The sequence below is a fragment of the Oncorhynchus masou genome, chromosome 28 (genome assembly GCF_036934945.1).
Source record: "Oncorhynchus masou masou isolate Uvic2021 chromosome 28, UVic_Omas_1.1, whole genome shotgun sequence".
Classification (NCBI taxonomy): Eukaryota; Metazoa; Chordata; class Actinopteri; order Salmoniformes; family Salmonidae; genus Oncorhynchus; species Oncorhynchus masou.
Window position 1 is genome coordinate 8,115,740 of NC_088239.1, and position 24,184 is coordinate 8,139,923.

General features: G+C 45.4%; 1 protein-coding gene across 1 annotated transcript in view; it reads left to right on the forward strand.

The window, feature by feature from the left end:
* Positions 1-24,184, forward strand: part of LOC135518501 (docking protein 6-like) — a 140,320-nt gene that overhangs the window by 44,984 nt on the left and 71,152 nt on the right. Inside the window, exon 2 of the mRNA XM_064943674.1 lies at positions 15,622-15,729. Coding sequence (XP_064799746.1) covers positions 15,622-15,729 — 108 coding nt within the window. The remainder of the gene's footprint in view (positions 1-15,621; positions 15,730-24,184) is intronic.

A 24,184-nucleotide genomic window follows, 5' to 3' on the forward strand; every position in this document is an offset into this window, starting at 1 on the left:
AGCCTCTAGCTCCAAGTGCTCTGCCTCCGAGAGCTGTGCCTCCGAGCCTCTAGCTCCAAGTGCTCTGCCTCCGAGAGCTGTGCCTCCGAGACCTGTGCCTATGAGAGCTGTGCCTATGAGAGCTGTGCCTATGAGAACTGTGCCTCCGAGACCTGTGCCTATGAGAGCTGTGCCTATGAGAACTGTGCCTCCGAGACCTGTGCCTATGAGAGCTGTGCCTATGAGAGCTGTGCCTATGAGAGCTGTGCCTATGAGAACTGTGTCTATGAGAGCTGTGCCTATGAGAGCTGTGCCTATGAGAGCTGTGCCTATGAGAACTGTGCCTATGAGAGCTGTGCCTATGAGAGCTGTGCCTATGAGAGCTGTGCCTATGAGAGCTGTGCCTATGAGAACTGTGCCTCCGAGACCTGTGCCTATGAGAGCTGTGCCTATGAGAGCTGTGCCTATGAGAGCTGTGCCTATGAGAACTGTGTCTATGAGAGCTGTGCCTATGAGAGCTGTGTCTATGAGAGCTGTGCCTATGAGAGCTGTGCCTATGAGAGCTGTGCCTATGAGAACTGTGCCTATGAGAGCTGTGCCTATGAGAGCTGTGCCTATGAGAGCTGTGCCTATGAGAGCTGTGCCTATGAGAGCTGTGCCTCCGAGACCTGTGCCTATGAGAGCTGTGCCTATGAGAGCTGTGCCTATGAGAGCTGTGCCTATGAGAGCTGTGCCTATGAGAGCTGTGTCTATGAGAGCTGTGCCTATGAGAGCTGTGCCTATGAGAGCTGTGCCTATGAGAGCTGTGCCTCCGAGACCTGTGCCTATGAGAGCTGTGCCTATGAGAGCTGTGCCTATGAGAGCTGTGACTATGAGAGCTGTGCCTATGAGAGCTGTGCCTATGAGAGCTGTGCCTCCGAGAGCTGTGCCTATGAGAACTGTGCCTATGAGACCTGTGCCTCCGAGAGCTGTGCCTATGAGACCTGTGCCTCCGAGAGCTGTGCCTATGAGAGCTGTGCCTCCGAGAGCTGTGCCTATGAGAGCTGTGCCTATGAGAACTGTGCCTATGAGACCTGTGCCTCCGAGAGCTGTGCCTATGAGACCTGTGCCTCCGAGAGCTGTGCCTATGAGAGCTGTGCCTCCGAGAGCTGTGCCTATGAGAGCTGTGCCTATGAGAGCTGTGCCTATGAGAGCTGTGCCTATGAGAACTGTGTCTATGAGAGCTGTGCCTATGAGAGCTGTGTCTATGAGAGCTGTGCCTATGAGAGCTGTGCCTATGAGAGCTGTGCCTATGAGAGCTGTGCCTATGAGAGCTGTGTCTATGAGACCTGTGTCTATGAGAGCTGTGCCTATGAGAGCTGTGTCTATGAGAGCTGTGCCACCAAGGCAGAGCAAACAAGCTACACTGATTTCATTTGTTCTTTTGGCCATATATATAATGTATTTTTGTGAACCACAATTGTTCATGTTTGGTACAATTGGTTTCTCTCCACACTGAAATCAATATACTGTAGTTATCATTGTGTAGCTTGTGGACTTCTGCCATCAAACTCCTGTAAGAGCTTTTGCTTTGGTATACAATAAGAGACTAAACATGAAAAATACAATACTCTTTTTGAAAATCTCTTGTAGACAAATGGAAAAGTGTTATTTGTTTAAAAGACAGCAACATACCGTAGCTACAGTAGGATTCTCTGGGGGTAGTTCTTCACATAATTGTAAGGGCCAGAATAGAGGTAACCATTTTGCAGTCATCTGCTGCTAATAGGATCATGCCTCTAAGAAAAGACGCTGATTGAACTTTACCAGCATCTTTCTTCTTCTTTCTGGGAGATGAGTCTGTCTTTGTTCAAACACACGCTCACACATCTCTATCTCTCTCTCTCCTCCACTCTCTGTATAGAATAATGTTCCGGCATTCTAATTAGTCACACGTTCTAGAAGCGTCAGAGTCTCAATCACCTCAATGTAATTAGAATCAGTATTAAAGTCTTCCTGAATAAGACCCAGAAACGCTCAGTGACAAAGCATTTTGACAACCGTGGAACAGGTGGAATGAAGCCCTTTCCTTCGTTCCTTTTGTTCTCATAAACACTATCTATCTCTCTGAGCTTTGCTTTGTTGCATCGTAATGACTTCTCGTCGTTCTCCGAGTGAATCACTTTGTGTACGGTAGGCAATGAATGGTTTTGTTTCATCGCTTTTCTTTCAAGAGGTGATTTTGATGCAGCAGGATTCAGTTTCTAAATGACAGGCATACTATTACAGATATAGATCATGATCAACGACCAGTGTGCGTTTTTTTTTTCTTCATACTTAGGTCAAATATTACAAAAGTATCATTGGGGCAGCAGGGTAGCCTAGTGGTTAGAGCGTTGGACTAGTAACTGAAAGGTTGCAAGTTCGAATCCCCGAGCTGAGAAGGTACAAATCTGTCGTTCTGCCCCTGAACAGGCAGTTAACCCACTGTTCCTAGGCCGTCATTGAAAATAAGAATTTGTTCTTAACTGATTTGCCTAGTTAAATAAAGGTGAAAAAATATATATTATTGACTATGGGCTCTTTTGTGATAGCACTTTCTAGATACAGCTCATCATTTACTTAAGTGTCCCATGCTACGTTAAAGCATTCTGTTGTGCACCCCTCTCTCTCACTCTTACTCTCTCTCACTCTCTCTCTTTCTCCCTACCTCTATCTCTCTCTCTTTATTTCTCTCCTTCTCGCTCGCTATCTCCCTTGCTCTCTCTATCCCTCTTTTTCTTTCTCTCATCTCTCTTTATTTCTTTCTCTCCTCCACTCTCTCCCCATCTCTCCTCCCCATCTCTCCTCCCCATCTCTCCTCCCCATCTCTCCTCCCCTCTTCATCTCTCTTCATCTCTCCCGCTCTCCTCTCTCTCTGTCTCTCCCTCTCTCTGTCTCTCCCTCTCTCCTCTTTCTCCCCCCCCTCTCTCTCTCTCTCTCTCTCCATCTCTACTCCTCTCTCTCTCCATCTCTACTCCTCTCTCTCCATCTCTACTCATCTCTCTCCATCTCTACTCCTCTCTCTCCATCTCTACATCTCTACTCCTCTCTCACCATCTCTACTCCTCTCTCTCCATCTCTCTCTCATCATCTCTCCTCCTTTCTCTCCATCTCACCTCCTCTCTCTCCGTCTCTACTCCTCTCTCCATTGTTTTTATCTGTATAATAGGCGTTAGCCTCACTTAAGTGGCCCTGAGCTCCATCAGTGGGATCAGAACAGGTAAGAACAGTCAATCTCCTGGAGTGTGAAATTCAGGCTCTGTGTTCTTTTTATTAAGTGCATCAGATGAATAAACAAATGATTCCTGGATACAAAATCCCAGGGACCCCCCCCCCCCCCCATGGCGACGATTGAGAGAGAGAGATAATCATTGAAATTCAGTTGATATTCACACAGATGATTATCAGCAAGCTATATCAGACTGGAAATACATATATCCTATTTTACAGATGAAGCCCCAAGACATGGTATAGCCTTCATAAGTTCTAGTCGACTCCTTATAAATGCCCTTCAGATAACTGTAAGATACCGATAACTGTAACACAAGATCACAACAATCAGGGAACTGGGCCATTCTACACAAGATCACAACAATCAGGGAACTGGGCCATTCTACACAAGATCACAACAATCAGGAAACTGGGCCATTCTACACAAGATCACAACAATCAGGGAACTGGGCCATTCTACACAATATCACAACAATTAGGGAACCTGGCCTTTCTACACAAGATCACAACAATCAGGGAACTGGGCCATTCTACACAATATCACAACAATCAGGGAACTGGGCCATTCTACACAAGATCACAACAATCAGGGAACTGGGCCATTCAGCACAATATCACAACAATCAAAGGAATGGGCCTTTCTACACAAGATCACAACAATCAGGGAACTGGGCCATTCTACACAATATCACAACAATTGGGGAACTGGGCCATTCAGCACAATATCACAGCAATTAGGGAACTGGGCCATTCTACACAAGATCACAACAATCAGGGAACTGGGCCATTCTACACAAGATCACAACAACCAGGGAACTGGGCCATTCTACACAATATCACAACAATTAGGGAACCTGGCCTTTCTACACAAGATCACAACAATCAGGGAACTGGGCCATTCTACACAATATCACAACAATCAGGGAACTGGGCCATTCTACACAAGATCACAACAATCAGGGAACTGGGCCATTCAGCACAATATCACAACAATCAAAGGAATGGGCCTTTCTACACAAGATCCCAACAATCAGGGAACTGGGCCATTCTACACAATATCACAACAATTAGGGAACTGGGCCATTCAGCACAATATCACAGCAATTAGGGAACTGGGCCATTCTACACAAGATCACAACAATCAGGGAACTGGGCCATTCAGCACAATATCACAACAATCAGGGAACTGGGCCATTCAGCACAATATCACAACAATCAGGGGACTGGGCCATTCAGCACAATATCACAACAATCAAAGGAATGGGCCATTCAGCACAATATCACAACAATCAGGGGACTGGGCCATTCAGCACAATATAACAACAATCAGGGAACTGGGCCATTCAGCACAACATCACAACAATCAGGGAACTGGGCCATTCAGCACAACATCACAACAATCAGGGGACTGGGCCATTCTATAAATAATACAGAGGTTTTTTTCAGGACTGGGCTGTAGGCTTGTATTTGGTTTAGATCACTCTGTTCCAGACGGAAAGGCTCTTTATGCATTTACAGACTGTTAAGGTTGGAGGACAACATTTGTGCTTCCCTGGTCTTTCCGGGTGCCATTAAGGTATTATCTATTAATATAATAAAGTGGAGACAGGAAGTCTGTGAGCCAAACTCATCAGTGAACTATAAATCAGTCAATGACCACAGACATCTTTAAGGGCTGACATCTCAGAGTAAATCACACAGAATAATATAATGATGTGAAAGGTTAAAGGATTTACACTGTCAGTGTCTGGTCTGTTATGGATGATATAGGTGATTGGTTTATCTAGATCCCCAGTAGCTTTTGCAGAAGCAGCTGCTACTCTTCCTGGGTTCCACAAAAAAATAACCCACAAAACATGACAAGTAACAAACCACTGATACACTGATATGGATGTACTACTTGACTAGGAAAATATTTCACTACATGAAATAAGCTGATTTAATGTATCTTTCATGATAGCGCGAGAGAGCAGTAGAGGAGAGAGGGGAAGATGGAGAGTACACAGTGGCAGAATACCTGACTACTGTGACTGACTCAACATTAAGGAAATCTTTGACTGGACATTCACAGACATTCACAGTATTAGGCAAGACCGCCTTCCCTTCTTGTGCACCAGACGCATGGAATCATCTACAATCCATGCTTCATCTAGATATAATCTACAATCCATGCTTCATCTAGATATAATCTCCAATCCATGCTTCATCTAGATATGTTAGTGACCCTGAATGGAAAAATCTACAATCCCTGCTTCATCTAGATATAATCTACAATCCATGCTTAATCTAGATATGCTAGTGCCACTGAATGGATGTAAAATATTGATGGGAGACTCTGTTACAGAGGAGAGGAAATGCTTTTTTTTAGGCTGGTTCATGTTGTTGTATTGTAATGTTGTATGTTTTTGTTATGAACTTGAGTGAAGACCCAAACGCGGTTTTAACAGAAAACAGAGTTCTTTAATAAAAAACAGGAATGGCATAAATCCTCTTCCAACGTAGTCAATGGAACAAAAGAACGTAGTATAATGCAGGTTGCACCTGCCATGCAGACTCCGACAGGACAGGACAAGGTGGAAGCAAACGAGACGACAGCTTGCTTCTGGCATCAAAAAACACAAACAAGAATCAGACACTGAAAGTAGCAGGAACAGAGAAAGAAATAGAGACCTAATCAGAGGGGAAGAGAGAACAGGTGGGGAAAGAGAGAATGAGCTAGTTAGGAGAAATGTAGAACAGCTGAGGAATGAGAGACAGAGAAGGTAACCTAAAAAGACCAGCAGAGAGAGAGAATGAAGAGAAAGGACAGGAACAGACATAACAAGACATGACAGTACCCCCCCCACTCACCGAGCGCCTCCTGGCGCACTCGAGGAGGAAACCTGGCGGCAACGGAGGAAATCATCGATCAGCGAACGGTCCAGCACGTCCCGAGAGGGAACCCAACTCCTCTCCTCAGGACCGTACCCCTCCCAATCCACTAGGTACTGATGACCACGGCCCCGAGGGCGCATGTCCAAAATCTTACAAACCCTGTAGATGGGTGCGCCCTCGACAAGGATGGGGGGAGGGACGAGCGGGGCGCGAAGAACGGGCTTAACACAGGAGACATGGAAGACCGGGTGAACGCGACGAAGATAGCGCGGGAGAAGAAGTCGCACTGCGACAGGATTAATGACCTGGGAAATACGGAACGGACCAATGAACCGCGGGGCCAACTTGCGAGAAGCTGTCTTAAGGGGAAGGTTCTGAGTGGAGAGCCATACTCTCTGACCGCAACAATATCTAGGACTCTTGGTCCTACGCTTATTAGCGGCCCTCACAGTCTGCGCCCTATTACGGCAAAGTGCCGACCTGACCCCCTTCCAGGTGCGCTCGCAACGCTGGACAAAAGCCTGAGCGGAGGGGACGCAGGACTCGGCGAGCTGAGATGAGAACAGCGGAGGCTGGTACCCGAGGCTACACTGAAAAGGGGATAGACCGGTAGCAGACGAGGGAAGCGAGTTGTGGGCGTACTCTGCCCAGGGAGCTGTTCTGACCAAGACGCAGGGTTACGAAAAGAAAGACTGCGTAAAATGCGACCAACAGTCTGATTGGCCCGTTCGGCTTGACCGTTAGACTGGGGATGAAAGCCGGACGAGAGACTGACGGAAGCCCCAATCAAACGGCAAAACTCCCTCCAAAATTGAGACGTGAACTGCGGGCCTCTGTCGGAAACGACGTCAGACGGAAGGCCATGAATTCGGAAAACATTCTCGATAATGATCTGAGCCGTCTCCTTAGCAGAAGGGAGCTTATCGAGAGGAATGAAATGAGCCGCCTTAGAGAATCTATCGACAACCGTAAGAATAACTGTCTTCCCCGCTGATGAAGGCAGTCCGGTGATAAAATCTAAAGCGATGTGAGACCACGGTCGAGAGGGAATGGGAAGCGGTCTGAGACGGCCGGCAGGAGGAGAGTTCCCAGATTTAGTCTGCGCGCAGACCGAACAAGCGGCGACAAATCGACGCGCGTCACGTTCCCGAGTGGGCCACCAGAAACGCTGGCGAATGGAAGCGAGCGTACCCCGAAGGCCGGGGTGGCCGGCTAACTTGGCAGAGTGGGCCCACTGAAGAACGGCCGGACGAGTAGGAACGGGAACGAACAGAAGGTTCCTAGGGCAAGCTCGCGGCGACGGAGTGTGAGCGAGTGCTTGCTTTACCTGCCTCTCAATTCCCCAGACAGTCAACCCGACAACACGCCCCTCCGGGAGAATCCCATCGGGGTCGGTGGAGACCTCAGAAGAACTGAAGAGACGAGATAAAGCATCAGGTTTGGTGTTTTTTGAGCCCGGACGATAAGAAATAACAAACTCGAAACGAGCGAAAAACAGAGCCCAACGAGCCTGACGCGCATTAAGTCGTTTGGCTGAACGGATGTACTCAAGGTTCCTATGGTCAGTCCAAACGACAAAAGGAACGGTCGCCCCCTCCAACCACTGTCGCCATTCGCCTAGCGCTAAGCGGATGGCGAGCAGTTCGCGATTACCAACATCATAGTTACGTTCTGACGGCGATAAGCGATGAGAGAAAAACGCGCAAGGATGGACCTTGCCGTCAGAGAGAGAGCGCTGAGAAAGAATGGCTCCCACGCCCACCTCTGACGCGTCAACCTCAACAACAAACTGTCTAGAGATGTCAGGTGTAACAAGAATAGGTGCGGATGTAAAACGATTCTTAAGAAGATCAAAAGCTCCCTGGGCAGAAACGGACCACTTAAAGCACGTCTTAACAGAAGTAAGGGCTGTGAGAGGAGCTGCCACCTGACCGAAATTACGGATGAAACGACGGTAGAAATTAGCGAAGCCCAGAAAGCGCTGCAGCTCGACGCGTGACTTAGGAACGGGCCAATCAATGACAGCCTGGACCTTAGCGGGATCCATCTTAATGCCCTCAGCGGAAATAACGGAACCGAGAAAAAAGGGACAGAGGCGGCATGAAAAGTGCACTTCTCAGCCTTCACATAAAGACAGTTCTCCAAAAGGCGCTGGAGGACGCGTCGCACGTGCTGAACATGAATCGAGAGAGACGGTGAAAAAATCAGGATATCATCCATGTAAACGAAAACAAAAATGTTCAGCATGTCTCTCAGGACGTCGTTAACTAGTGCCTGAAAGACAGCTGGAGCGTTAACGAGGCCGAAAGGAAGAACCCGGTATTCAAAGTGCCCTAACGGAGTGTTAAACGCCGTCTTCCACTCGTCCCCCTCCCTGATGCGCACGAGATGGTAGGCGTTACGAAGGTCCAATTTGGTGAAAAACCTGGCTCCCTGCAGGATCTCGAAGGCTGAAGACATAAGAGGAAGCGGATAACGATTCTTAACTGTTATGTCATTCAGCCCTCGATAATCCACGCATGGGCGCAGGGACCCGTCCTTCTTCTGAACAAAAAAGAACCCCGCGCCGGCGGGGGAGGAGGAGGAGACTATGGTACCGGCGTCGAGCGAAACCGACAAATAATCCTCGAGAGCCTTACGTTCGGGAGCCGACAGAGAGTATAATCTACCCCGGGGGAGTAGTTCCCGGAAGGAGATCAATACTACAGTCATACGACCGGTGTGGAGGGAGAGAAGTGGCCTTGGAACGACTGAACACCGTGCGCAGATCGTGATACTCCTCCGGCACCCCTGTCAAATCGCCAGGCTCCTCCTGTGAAGAAGAGACAGAGGAAACAGGAGGGATAGCAGACATTAAACAGGTTACATGACAAGAAACATTCCAGGATAGGATAGTATTACTAGACCAATTAATAGAAGGGTTATGGCGCACTAGCCAGGGATGACCCAAAACAACAGGTGTAAAAGGTGAACGAAAAATTAAAAAAAGAAATGGTTTCGCTATGATTACCAGAGACAGTGAGGGTTAAAGGCAGCGTCTCACGCTGAATCTTGGGGAGAGAACTACCATCTAAAGCGAACAAGGCCCTGGGCTCCCCTAACTGTCTGAGAGGAATGTCATGTTCCCGAGCCCAGGTCTCGTCCATAAAACAGCCCTCCGCCCCAGAGTCTATCAAGGCACTGCAGGAAGCAGATGAACCGGGCCAGCGGAGATGGACCGGAAAGGTAGTGCGTGATCCAGAAGGAGAGGCCTGAGTAGTTGCGCTCACCAGTAGCCCTCCTCTTACTGATGAGCTCTGGCCCTTTACTGGACATGAGGTGACAAAATGACCAGCGGAGCCGCAGTAGAGACAGAGGCGATTGGTGATTCTCCGTTCCCTCTCCTTGGCCGAGATGCGAATACCCCCAGCTGCATAGGCTCAGCATCCGAGCCGGCGGGGAGGGTGGCAGTGATGCGGCAGGTGGCAGTGATGTGGAGAGGGGAGCAACGGAGAACGTGAGCTCCTTTCCACGAGCTCGGCGACGAAGATCAAACCGTCGCTCTATGCGAATAGCGAGAGCTATTAAGGAGTCCAGACTGGAAGGAACCTCCCGGGAGAGGATCTCATCCTTAACCTCGACGTGGAGACCCTCCAGAAAACGAGCGAGCAAAGCCGGCTCGTTCCAGTCACTAGAGGCAGCGAGAGTGCGAAACTCAATAGAATAATCCGTTATGGATCTATTCCCCTGACATAGGGAAGACAGGGCCCTGGAAGCCTCCTCGCCAAAAACAGAACGGTCAAAAACCCGTATCATCTCCTCCTTAAAGTCCTGATACTGGTTAATACACTCAGCCCTCGCCTCCCAGACTGCCGTGCCCCACTCACGCGCCCGTCCGGTAAGGAGAGAAATGACGTAGGCGATGCGGGCTGCGCTCCTGGAGTAAGTGTTGGGCTGGAGAGAGAACACCACATCACACTGAGTGAGGAATGAGCGGCACTCAGTGGGCTCCCCAGAGTAACACGGCGGGTTGCTGATCCTGGGCTCCGGAGACTCGGAAACCCTGGAAGTGGGCGGTGGATCGAGGTGGAGTTGGTGAACCCGTCTTGTGAGGTCGGAGACTTGGACGGCCAGGGTCTCAACGGCATGTTGAGCAGCAGACAATTCCTCCTCGTGTCTGCCTAGCATCGCTCCCTGGATCTCGACGGCGGAGTGAAAAGGGTCCGGAGCCGCTGGGTCCATTCTTGGTCTGATTCTTCTGTTATGAACTTGAGTGAAGACCCAAACGCGGTTTTAACAGAAAACAGAGTTCTTTAATAAAAAACAGGAATGGCATAAATCCTCTTCCAACGTAGTCAATGGAACAAAAGAACGTAGTATAATGCAGGTTGCACCTGCCATGCAGACTCCGACAGGACAGGACAAGGTGGAAGCAAACGAGACGACAGCTTGCTTCTGGCATCAAAAAACACAAACAAGAATCAGACACTGAAAGTAGCAGGAACAGAGAAAGAAATAGAGACCTAATCAGAGGGGGAAGAGAGAACAGGTGGGGAAAGAGAGAATGAGCTAGTTAGGAGAAATGTAGAACAGCTGAGGGATGAGAGACAGAGAAGGTAACCTAAAAAGACCAGCAGAGAGAGAGAATGAAGAGAAAGGACAGGAACAGACATAACAAGACATGACAGTTTTAATGATGTAATGTATTGGTAGTTGCTGCCTTCTTGGCCAGGTCTCCCTTGAAAAAAGACTCTGTGCCTCAATGGGCTTTTCCTGGTTAAATAAAGGTTAAATAAAAATAAAATTGAGAAAGGCCGCCTTGGGCAGACCTGGCTCTCAAGAGAATACAGGCTATGTGCACACTGCCCACACAATGAGGTGGAAACTGAGCTGCACTTCCTAACCTCCTGCCCAATGTATGACCATATTAGAGACACATATTTCCCTCAGGTTACACAGACTTACAAAGAATATTAAAAAAAACATGTTTTTGATAAACTCCCATATCTATTGGGTGAAATACCACCAATCACAGCAGCAAGATTTGAAAATGTCAACTAGTGAAGAACAAACACCATTGTAAATACAACCCATATTTATTTGGGGTGGCAGGGTAGCCTAGTGGTTAGAGCGTTGGACTAGTAACCAAAAGGTTTCATGTTCAAATTCCTAAACTGACAAGGTACAAATCTGTCATCTGCCCCAGAACAGGCAGTTAACCCACTGTTCCTAAGCTGTCATTGAAAATAAGAATTTGTTCTTAACCGACTTGTCTAGTTAAATAAAGGTAAAATGAAATTTATTTTCCCTTATGTACTTTAACTATTTGCACATTGTTACAACACTGTTATAGACATACTATAACATTTGAAATGTCTCTATTTTTTAAAACTTGTGGGGGCCCCAGGATCAGCTTGCTTAGGGGACTCTTCCCCAGGTTCATCTCTCTGTAGGTGATGGCTTTGTTATGGAAGGTTTGGGAATCACTTCCTTTTAGGTGGTTGTAGAATTTAATAGCTCTTTTCTGGATATTTACAATTAGCGGGTATCGGTCCAATTCTGCTCTGCATACATTTTTTGGTGTTTTACAATGTACACAGAGGACATTTTTGGTATGTATAGTGTTTAGTGTGCTCTAGGGCAACGGTGTCTAGATGGAATTTGTATTTGTAGGCATTATTTTTGTCTTTTGTCAGGGCCCAGGTCTGCCAGCATCTGTTCAGAAGATCTAGGTGCTGTGTACGCCCTCCTTGGTTGGAGACAGAAGCACCAGATCATCAGCAAACAGTAGACATTTGACTTCAGAGTCTAGTAGAGTGAGGCCGGGTGCTGCAGACTGTTCTAGAGGATGGGGCTTAAGCTGCATCCCTGTCTCACCCCACAGCCCTGTAGAAAGAAATGTGTGTGTTCTTTGCCAATTTTAACCTCACACTTGTTGTTTGTGTACATGGATTTTATAATGTCGTATATTTCCCCCCCAACAGCATTTTCAATGAATTTGTATAGCAGACCCTCAGGCCAAATTGAGTGAAAAGCTTTTTTTACGTCAACAAAGCATGGGAAGACTTACTGTTGACGCATATCCCAAAGTAGTTATTGGGGTCAAATTTGTCTCCACTTTTGTGGATTGGGGTGATCAATCCTTGGTTCCAAATATCGGAGAAGATGCCAGAACTGAGGATGATTTAAATAGTTTTAGTATAGCCAATTGGAATTTGATGTCTCTATATTTGATAATTTTATTGAGGATACCATCAACACCACAGGACTTTTTGGGATGGAGGGATTTTATTTTGTCCTGGAGTTCATTCAAGGTAACTGGAGAATCCAGTAGGTTCTGGTAGTCTTTAATAGTTTAATCTAAAATGTTGTATTTGATCATGTATATGTTTTTGATGTTTGTTCTTTGTTATAGAGCCAAAACGATTGGAGAAATGGTTTATCCACACATCTCCTTTTTTGATAGATAACTCTTTGTGTGGTTGTTTGCTTAGTGTGTTCCAACTGTCCCAGGAGTGGTTAGAGTCTATGGATTTGTCAATTACATCGAGCTGATTTCTGATTCACCAGAGTGAAGGCGTAGACTCAGGTTTTCTGCGTCTCTATGTTTTTGGTTGGATAGGTTTCTCAAATTCTTTCTTAGATTTTTGCATTAGTCATCAAACCATTTGTCATTGTTGTTAAATTTCTTCTGTTCTCTACTTGAAATGTTTAGATGAAATTGGAAGCTGAGAGGTCAAATGTACTGTTTAGGTTTTCTACTGCCAAGTTTAGACCTTCACTATTACAGTGAAATGTTTTGTCCAGGAAGTTGTCTAAATGGGATTGAATTTGTTGTTGCCTAATTGTTGTTTGGTAGGGGCATAGGTCTGATATTTTATTTATTTAACTAGGCAAGTCAGTTAAGAACAAATTCTTATTTTCAATGACATCCTATGAACAGTGGGGTAACTGCCTTTTTTAGGGTCAGAATGACAGATTTGTACCTTGTCAGCTCGGGGATTCAAACTTGCAACATATAAGTTACTAGTCCAACGCTCGTCCAACGCTCTAGGCTACGCTGCCCCAAATATGATATGGGGGGGGCCTATATAGAGCATGGCCAGTGTTTGTCTGGGATGGTGTTAGCTGGTTGGGATGTGGCTGGTGAAGCTGTTGTTTGGGTATAGGTCCTCTTGACGCAGCTTCTCTCGGTGCAGGTCCTTCGGCAGGGGGTCTTGCATGTCTGGAAGGGTGTCTCACTGGTCTTGGCGGGGTGTCTGTTGCTCTGTTGCTCCTGTGTGAGGTTCTCTCTCTGTATCTCTCTCCCTCTCTCTCTCTGTATCTCTCTCTCTCTCTCTCTCTCTCTCTCTCTCTCTCTCTCTCTCTCTCTGTGTGTGTTAGAGTTTTTAAGTGTGTGTGTGCCCTGTTTTTAATCTTGACCTTGTTGTGGCCCTTTGGGAAACGGTGTGTCCTAGTGTGTGTATATGTGTGCCTGTTACTGTACAATAGCAGTGTACCCAAACAAATAGGTCTGGCTTGATAAATAGATGACTGCATAAACAGTCCAGGTTAAACTGACCGAGAGGAAGGTGTTTACTCTGTGAGTTATTCATGTGTTGATGCACCGGTGAGCATGTCATTGAGTCTGGATTAATATCCACACCGATAAATAATGAGAGATGCTGGCTGGAACACTTGGAAAGGAGATGGACAAATTAATCAGTGAAGATGCTTATTAATGTATTCAATTTGTTTGAGTTTTTTTGTTTTGTTTTATACATTTTATACAATTCTAAATGAATTCCTTTCATTGTGTTATGATAACCATGTGTTTTCAATGGTTTGGGGTTCTTCTGCTGGGGGTTCTGATGGACCTAAAGGTTCTGATGGCTCTGTTCTCCATGTGTTTTCAATGGTTTGGGGTTCCTTCTGCTGGGGGTTCTGATGGACCTTAAGGTTCTGATGGCTCTGTTCTCTATGTGTTTTCAATGGTTTGGTGTTCTTTTGCTGGGGGTTCTGATGGACCTAAAGGTTCTGATGGCTCTGTTCTCCATGTGTTTTCAATGGTTTGGGATTCTTCTGCTGGGGGTTCTGATGGACCTAAAGGTTCTGATGGCTCTGTTCTCCATGTGTTTTCAATGGTTTGGGGTTCTTCTGCTGGGGGTTCTGATGGACCTTAATCTTGATACTCCCCATCCCGTATCCGGGATCGTGAATACAGCCTCAGGCTCATTAGCATAACGCAACGTTAACGATTTCTGAAAATCGCAAATTAAATGAAAATAATATGCCTGCTCTCAAGCTTAGCCTTTTCTTAACAACACTGTCATCTCAGATTTTCAAAATATGCTTTTGAACCATAGCAAATCAAGCATTTGTGTAAGAGTATTGCAAGCTAGCTTAGCATTGTGCGTAGCATTTAGCACGCAACATTTTCACAAAAACCAGATAACCAAATAAATAAAATCATTTACCTTTGAAGAGCTTCGGATGTTTTCAATGAGGAGACTCTCAGTTACATAGCAAATGTTCAGTTTTTCCTGAAAGAATCTTTGTGTAGGAGAAATCGCTCCGTTTTGTACATCACATTTGGCTACCGAAACGAACCGAAAATTCAGTCACCAAAACGTCAAACTTTTTCCGAATTAACTCCATAATATCGACCGAAACATGGCAAACATTGTTTAGAATCAATCCTCAAGGTGTTTTTTCACATATCTCTTCATTGATATGCAGTTCGTGGAAGCCTGCTTTCACCTCCAGAATCGCATGGAAAAATACCAGCAGCTGAAAATGATGCACCAATTTCGACGGAGGACACCGGGCGGACACCTGGAAAATGTAGTCTCTTATGGTCAATCTTCCAATGATATGCCTACAAATACGTCACAATGCTGCAGACACCTTGGGGAAATGACAGAAAGGGCAGGCTCATTCCTCTCGCATTCACAGCCATATAAGGAGACAATGGAAAACAGAGCCTCAAAAATCCTGCTCATTTCCTGGTTGCCGTTTCATCTTGGTTTTGCCTGTAGCTCCTGTTCTAGGGCACCCACAGACAATATCTTTGCAGTTCTGGAAAATTCAGAGTGTTTTCTTTCCAAAGCTATCAATTATATGCATAGTCGAGCATCTTTTTGTGACAAAATATCTTGTTTAAAACGGGAACGTTTTTCATCCAAAAATGAAATTGCGCCCCCAGAGTTTCAAGAGGTTAAGGTTCTGATGGCTCTGTTCTCCATGTGTTTTCAATGGTTTGGTGTTCTTTTGCTGGGGGTTCTGATGGACCTAAAGGTTCTGATGGCTCTATTCTCCATGTGTTTTCAATGGTTTGGGGTTCTTCTGCTGGGGGTTCTGATGGACCTAAAGGTTCTGATGGCTCTGTTCTCCATGTGTTTTCAATGGTTTGGGGTTCTTCCGCTGGGGGTTCTGATGGACCTAAAGGTTCTGATGGCTCTGTTTTCCATGTGTTTTCAATGGTTTGAGGTTCTTCTGCTGGGGGTTCTGAGAGACCTAAAGGTTCTGATGGCTCTGTTCTCCATGTGTTCTCCATAGATCTTCAGGAGGTGTTGGCTGATGTTTAAGAAGGCGTCCAGTAAAGGCCCAAGGCGGTTAGAGAAATACCCAGACGAGAAGGCAGCATACTTCCAGAGCTTTCACAAGGTAAACAATAAACATCACTTTATATAGTAAAGGCCCAAGGCCGTTAGAGAAATACCCAGACGAGAAGGCAGCATACTTCCAGAGCTTTCACAAGGTAAACAATAAACATCACTTTATATAGTAAAGGCCCAAGACGGTTAGAGAAATACCCAGACGAGAAGGCAGCATACTTCCAGAGCTTTCACAAGGTAAACAATAAACATCACTTTATATAGTAAAGGCCCAAGGCGGTTAGAGAAATACCCAGACGAGAAGGCAGCATACTTCCAGAGCTTTCACAAAGTAAACAATAAACATCACTTTATATAGTAAAGGCCCAAGACGGTTAGAGAAATACCCAGACGAGAAGGCAGCATACTTCCAGAGCTTTCACAAGGTAAACAATAAACATCACTTTATATAGTAAAGGCCCAAGACGGTTAGAGAAATACCCAGATGAGAAGGCAGCATACTTCCAGAGCTTTCACAAGGTAAACAATAAACATCACTTTATATACTGTCACTGTTTTTTCACTGTGAAATATCCATCAATCCTCCCCTCCTGCTCAGTTATACTGTATATATATATATTCACCTAATTGGATGTCAAAGTAATATGCTGTCTGGAAATGAAGGATACACCCAGTAGACAGAAGTTTTTAGGCGCAGCATGAGACCAGACAGACAGATGTTCATTTGTCTGAGTCTGTTGACCCTTTTAACGCCGTCCACCGCATCATAATTTAACCACAACCTTGAAGTTTACCCAATAACAAGCCCCAACCGCCATTTCACCTCAGAAAATATAGCAGAGCACTTCTTTCATTACAGATGCATTGTAATACATCATATTACACACAAACCCACACCAAACAATCTTGTTTTTCTCTTTATGTGTTACATGAGGAGTACATGTTGCTGTTAAGAAGGCACATTTGGACCCTTTATCTCGTTCTTCCTGGGCTTTTCTCTCCCTTTGAGGGCGATAATCTGGGTTATAATATTTATTTGCCCGTTTCTTAAACCCTTTGAAAATACCTCAATTAGGCCTCATTATCAGTGGCTAGGAAGACAGTATTAAGTGAGTAATGTGGCTCTGCTGTAGTAATGAGAGGAGAGGAGATGGAGCTTCATGTAGGGACTTGCTGGCCGGGACACCAGAGCATTTTGATGTGGCTGGGCTTTTTAATGTGTGGCTGTATTGTGAGAGGGGCTTTTTAATGTGTGGCTGTAATGTGGGAGGGGCTCTTTAATGTGTGGCTGTATTGTGGGAGGGGCTCTTTAATGTGTGGCTGTATTGTTAGAGGCTCTTTAATGTGTGGCTGTATTGTGAGAGGGGCTCTTTAATGTGTGGCTGTATTGTTAGAGGCTCTTTAATGTGTGGCTGTATTGTGAGAGGGGCTCTTTAATGTGTGGCTGTATTGTGAGAGGGGCTCTTTAATGTGTGGCTGTATTGTGAGAGGGGCTCTTTAATGTGTGGCTGTATTGTGAGAGGGGCTCTTTAATGTGTGGCTGTATTGTGGGAGGGGCTCTTTAATGTGTGGCTGTATTGTGGGAGGGGCTCTTTAATGTGTGGCTGTATTGTGAGAGGGGCTCTTTAATGTGTGGCTGTATTGTGAGAGGGGCTCTTTAATGTGTGGCTGTATTGTGGGAGGGGCTCTTTAATGTGTGGCTGTAATGTGGAAGGGGCTCTTTAATGTGTGACTGTATTGTGAGAGGGGCTCTTTAATGTGTGGCTGTATTGTGAGAAGGGCTCTTTAATGTGTGGCTGTATTGTGGGAGGGGCTCTTTAATGTGTGGCTGTATTGTGAGAGGGGCTCTTTAATGTGTGGCTGTATTGTTAGAGGCTCTTTAATGTGTGGCTGTATTGTGAGAGGGGCTCTTTAATGTGTTATTCCCTCCTCAAGGCAATCAAACAAGGGACATGTCGGTATAGGGACAAAGAAGAGTTGCAATTCAACAGCTCAGACAAGAGACGTATGTGTCAGGGTCTATAGGCAATCACGGGCTACAAAAAGGAAAACCAGCCACGTCACGGACACCGATGTCATGCTTCCAGACAAACTAAACATCTTCTTTGCCCGCTTTGAGGATAATACAGTGCCACAGACACGGCTTGCTACCAAGGACTGTACTATCAAAGGTTCTATCTGAGGGGCCCCAGAAGGGTGCTGCAGAGAAAACAGACACTTTCACCGATTCATAAACAACAACAAAAACAACAATATTGGATTTGTTTTTGTTTTGAAAGGTGCTGCGTGGTCTTTATATCATGAACAGGAGCCACTCTAAATATCTCCCTGGATTACTGTTTTGGATGCGTCTAGATCGGGAGCTCTTGACAAAAGGCAGTTAAATAATGGAGGCCATGGTTTTGTGCATAAATATGTCCATAGTGTAACGGGTGTCATCGTCGGATGAGGAAGAATAGGACCAAAGTGCAGCGTGGTAAAAGAGTTCATGACTTTTATTGAACTGAACAAAATAACAAAGTGCAAAAATGAAACCGAAACAGTCCTGTCAGGTGCAGAAAACACTAAACAGAAAATACCCACAAAACACCGGTGGGAAAAAGCTACCTAAGTATGGTTCCCAATCAGAGACAACGATAGACAGCTGTCTCTGATTGAGAACCACACCCGGCCAAAACAAAGAAATACAAAACATAGAAAACTGAACATAGAATGCTCACCCAAATCACCACCCTGACCAAACCAAAATAGAGACATAAAAAGCTCTCTCAGGTCAGGGCGTGCCACATAGAGTGTAAATAAGCATTGCAGAGCAGTGACTTTTACAGAGTTTATGTCTCTGGGGGTTACAGTTGAAGTCGGAAGTTTACATACACTTAGGTTGGAGTCATTAAAACTCGTTTTTCAACCACTTCACACAATTCTTGTTAACAAACTATAGTTTTGGCAAGTCAGTTAGGACATCTATTTTGTGCCTGACACAAGTAATTTTTCCATCAATTGTTTACAGACAGGTTATTTCACTTATAATCGACTGTATCACAATTCCAGTGGGTCAGACGTTAACATAGACTAAGTTGACTGTGCCTTTAAACAGCTTGGAATATTCCAGAAAATGATATCATGGCTTTAGAAGCTTCTTATAGGCTAATTGACATAAGTTGAGTCAATTGGAGGTGTACTTGTGGACATCATGGAGGTGTACTTGCTTGACATCATGGGAAAATCAAAAGAAATCAGCCAAGACCTCAGAAAAGAAAAGTAGTCCTCCACAAGTCTGGTTCATCCTTGGGAGAAATTTCCAAACACCTGAATATACCAAGTTCAGCTGTACAAACATTAGTATGCAAGTATAAACACCGTGGGACCACGCAGCTGTCATATCGCTCAGTAAGGAGACGCGTTCTGTCCCCTAGAGATGAATAGACTTTGTTGCGAAAGTGCAAATCAATCCCAGAACAACAGCAAAGGACATTGTGAAGATGCTGAAGGAAACAGGTACAAAGCATCTATAACCACAGTCAAACGAGTCCTATATTGACATAACCTGAAAGGCCGCTCAGTAAGGAAGAAGCCACTGCTCCAAAACCACCATAAAAAGCCAGACTACGGTTTGCAACTGCACACAAAGGGACAAATATCATACTTTTGAAATGTCCTCTGGTCTGATGAAACAGAAATAGAACTGTTTGGCCATAATGACCATCATTATGTTTGCTTGCAAGCCCGAAGAACACCATCCCAACCGTGAAGCACGGTGGCGGCAGCATCATGTTGTGGGGGTGCTTTGCTGCAGGAGGGACTGGTGCTCTTCATAAAATAGATGGCATCATGAGGCGGGAAAATTATGTGGATATATTGAAGCAACATCTCAAGACATAAGTCAGTAAGTTAAAGCTTGGTCGCAAATGGGTCTTCCAAATGGACAATGACCACAAGCATATTTCCAAAGTTGTGGCAAAATGGCTTAAAGACAACAAAGTCAAGGTATTGGAGTGGCCATCACAAAGCCCTGACCTCAACCCTATAGAGAATTTGTGGGCAGAACTGAAAATGCGTGTGCGAGCAAGGAGGCCTTCAAACCTGACTAATTTACTCCAGCTCTGTCTGGAGGAATGGGCCAAAATTCTTGTGGAAGGCTACCCAAAATATTTGACCTAAGTTGAACAAAGGCAATGCTACAGTGCCTTGCGAAAGTATTCGGCCCCCTTGAACTTTGCGACCTTTTGCCACATTTCAGGCTTCAAACATAAAAATATAAAACTGTATTTTTTTGTGAAGAATCAACAACAAGTGGGACACAATCATGAAGTGGAACGTCATTTATTGGATATTTCAAACTTTTTTAACAAAACAAAAACTGAAAAATTGGGTGTGCAAAATTATTCAGCCCCCTTTAAGTTAATACTTTGTCGCGCCACCTTTTGCTGCGATTACAGCTGTAAGTCGCTTGGGGCATGTCTCTATCAGTTTTGCACATCGAGAGACTGAAATTTTTTCCCATTCCTCCTTGCAAAACAGCTCGAGCTCAGTGAGGTTGGATGGAGAGCATTGTTGAACAGCAGTTTTCAGTTCTTTCCACAGATTCTCGATTGAATTCAGGTCTGGACTTTGACTTGGCCATTCTAACACCTGGATATGTTTATTTTTGAACCATTCCATTGTAGATTTGGCTTTATGTTTTGGATCATTGTCTTGTTGGAAGACAAATCTCCGTCCCAGTCTCAGGTCTTTTGCAGGCTCCATCAGGTTTTCTTCCAGAATGGTCCTGTATTTGGCTCCATCCATCTTCCCACCAATTTTAACCATCTTCCCTGTCCCTGCTGAAGAAAAGCAGGCCCAAACCATGATGCTGCCACCACCATGTTTGACAGTGGGGATGGTGTGTTCATTGAGATGAGCTGTGTTGCTTTTACGCCAAACATAACGTTTTGCATTGTTGCCAAAAAGTTCAATTTTGGTTTCATCTGACCAGAGCACCTTCTTCCACATGTTTGGTGTGTCTCCCAGGTGGCTTGTGGCAAACTTTAAACGACACTTTTTATGGATATCTTTAAGAAATGGCTTTCTTCTTGCCACTCTTCCATAAAGGCCAGATTTGTGCAATATACGACTGATTGTTGTCCTATGGACAGAGTCTCCCACCTCAGCTGTAGATCTCTGCAGTTCATCCAGAGTGATCATGGGCCTCTTGGCTGCATCTCTGATCAGTCTTCTCCTTGTATGAGCTGAAAGTTCAGAGGGATGGCCAGGTCTTGGTAGATTTGCAGTGGTCTGATACTCCTTCCATTTCAATATTATCGCTTGCACAGTGCTCCTTGGGATGTTTAAAGCTTGGGAAATCTTTTTGTATACAAATCCGGCTTTAAACTTCTTCACAACAGTATCTCAGACCTGCCTGGTGTGTTCCTTGTTCTTCATGATGCTCTCTGCGCTTTTAACGGACCTTTGAGACTATCACAGCGCAGGTGCATTTATACGGAGACTTGATAAACACACAGGTGGATTGTATTTATCATCATTAGTCATTTAGGTCAACATTGAATCATTCAGAGATCCTCACTGAACTTCTGGAGAGAGTTTGCTGCACTGAAAGTAAAGGGGCTGAATAATTTTGCACGCCCAATTTTTCAGTTTTTGTTTTGTTAAAAAAGTTTGAAATTTCCAATAAATGTCGTTCCACTTCATGATTGTGTCCCACTTGTTGTTGATTCTTCACAAAACTCTCAATCAAAGTTAGCGTAGCAGTCATCTGACTTTGTCCTTCGTCTTGTCGTGTTCCACGTATATATCTTTTAATATATTTTTCTTCGCATATCTTTTTTAAAATCGTTTTCTAAACATCAACTTCAAAATACTCTCCTGCAACCTGCCTCACCCTGTCAATCTGTGGTGTGGATCTGTTTTTTCTAAAGTATTTTTATTTACCTTGGAACCGGAATCCCCCAACAGAAGCTAGCCAGCTAACTAGCTACTAGCTAGTAGTCAGCTAACCACTGCTATTGGTCATCAGCTAAGCTTTAGCTCGGAAAGTGCTTGTCAGTTTGTACAACGCGACTCAAACCAGAGCATACCGGACCTATTTTCTCTCCATTTCCCCGGATTCCTACCGCAAGCCCTGAACCTTTTCACCTGGATCATCGCAGCTAGCTAGCTGCAATCCAAGTGCCTATTCCTGGCTAACGTCTGTCCCGAAGCAAGCAGGCCCATTCTCCCGGCTAGCTGAGGAGGCCCATCAGCCGCACCTGGGCTACAATACCACTTCTATTGCCGGTACGGGGCACGGGGCACGGAACCCCGCCGATCCTTCACAACTGGACTACCAACGTGACCTGCTCGAGGGGCTACTCAACTGGCTCCTACGTCGCAATGCCCCCTGAATAGCCATCTGCTAGCCAAATAGCCGTCTAGAGCATATTGGACTGTTAGTTGAATAGATCCATAGGCCAATGTTTTGGGCCACTATTTTGCCAATTGGACTTGGACCCCACTGCTACGTGATGGCTTAGCACCCTACTAAGCCATCACGACTGGTCTATCGACATCACCGCACGCGTCGTGACGTCCATCTAAGGCCCTTCCGCCAGCTTGCTAGCCCCGGCCTGCTAGCCGTCTGAATCGCCAAGTCTCCAGCCAGTCCAACCACTCACTGGACCCCTATGATCACTCGGCTCCGCATGCCTTTCCCTAATATCAATATGCCTTATTCATTACTGTTCTGGTTAGTGATTGTCTTATTTCACTGTAGAGCCTCTAGCCCTGCTCAATATACCTGAACCAACCATTTAGTTCCACCACCCACATATGCGGTGACATCACCTGTTTTAAACGTCTCTAGAGACAATATCTCTCTCATCATTACTCAATGCCTAGGTTAACCTCCACTGTATCCACATCTTACCATACCTTTGTCTGTACATTATGCCTTGAATCTATTCTATCACGGCCAGAAACCTGCCCCTTTTACTCTCTGTTCCGAACGTACTAGATGACCAGTTCTGATAGCCTTTAACTAAACCCTTATCCTACTCCTCCCCTGTTCCTCTGTTGATGTAGAGGTTAATCCAAGCCCTGCAGTGCCTAGCTCCACTCCCACTCCCCAGGTACTCTCATTTGTTGACTTCTGTAACCGTAAAAGCCTTGGTTTCATGCATGTTAACATTTGAAGCCTCCTCCCTAAGTTTGCTTTATTCACTGCATTAGCTCACTCTGCCAACCCGGATGTCCTAGCCGTGTCTGAATCCTGGCTTAGGTAGACCACCAAAACCCCTGAAATTTCCATCCCTAACTATAACATTTTCAGACAATATAGAACTGTCAAAGGGGGCGGTGTTAGCCTGCAGAGTTCTGTCTTACTATCCAGGTCTGTACCCAAACAATTCAAGCTTCTACTTTTAAAAATCCACCTTTCCAGAAACAAGCCTCTCACTGTTGCCGCTTGCTATAGACCACCCTCTGCCCCCAGCTGTGCCTTGTACACCATATGTGAATTGGTTGCCCCTCATCTATCTTCAGAGCTCATGCTGCTAGGTGACCTAAACTGGGACATGCTTAACACCCTGGTCATCCTACAATCTAAGCTTGATTCCCTCAATCTCACACAAATGATCAATGAACCCATCAGGTGCAACCCAAAACCCTTAAACACGGGCACCCTCATAGATATTATCCTAACCAATTTGCCCTCCAAATGCACCTCTGCTGTTTTCAACCAAGATCTCTGCAATCACTGCCTCATTGCCTGCATCCGTAATGGGTCTGCGGTAAAACGACCACCCCTCATCACTGTAAAACGCTCCCTAAAACACTTCAGCGAGCAGGCCTATCTAATCGACCTGGCCCGGGAATCCTGGAAGGATATTGACCTAATCCCGTCAGTAGAGGATGCCTGGTTATTCTATAAAAGTGCCTTCCTCACCATCTTAAATAAGCATGCCCCATTCAAAAAATGTGGAACCAGGAACAGATATAGCCCTTGGTTCACTCCAGACCTGACTGCCCTTGACCAGCACAAAAACATCCTGTGGCATTCTGCTTTAGCACCGAATAGTCCCAGTGATATGCAACGTTTGAGGGAAGGTAGTGTTACGTTCCCCAGTTTATGTGTTGTAGTTTGTGTATTTGCATGTGTTTATTTTAGGAAATGGCTTCCTGAAATCCCTCAAGCAGCTGATTGGTCGACTCCATGGCTAATTGGAGAGCTGACCCCACCCCCTCGTCAAGACGCAGCTGTCTCCAATTACCCATTCATTCTGAAGCTATATAAATGCCAGTGTTCTGTTCAGGAGAGAGAGATTTGCTGGGAGGTCATTGCAGAGATTTTGCTAGAGAGATTTTGCTAGAGATTTTGCTGGGCTGAGAGTTGATATGTTTTGTGAGTTTGTTGCTCAGATAGAGCTTATTTGATGTCCTTTGTTTCTTAGTTTGTTTGTGAAATTGTTTAATATTCTGTTTCATTTGTTCCCAGGGGGTAAGGGGAAGGCACCTAGGGAGTGCTTAGGCAA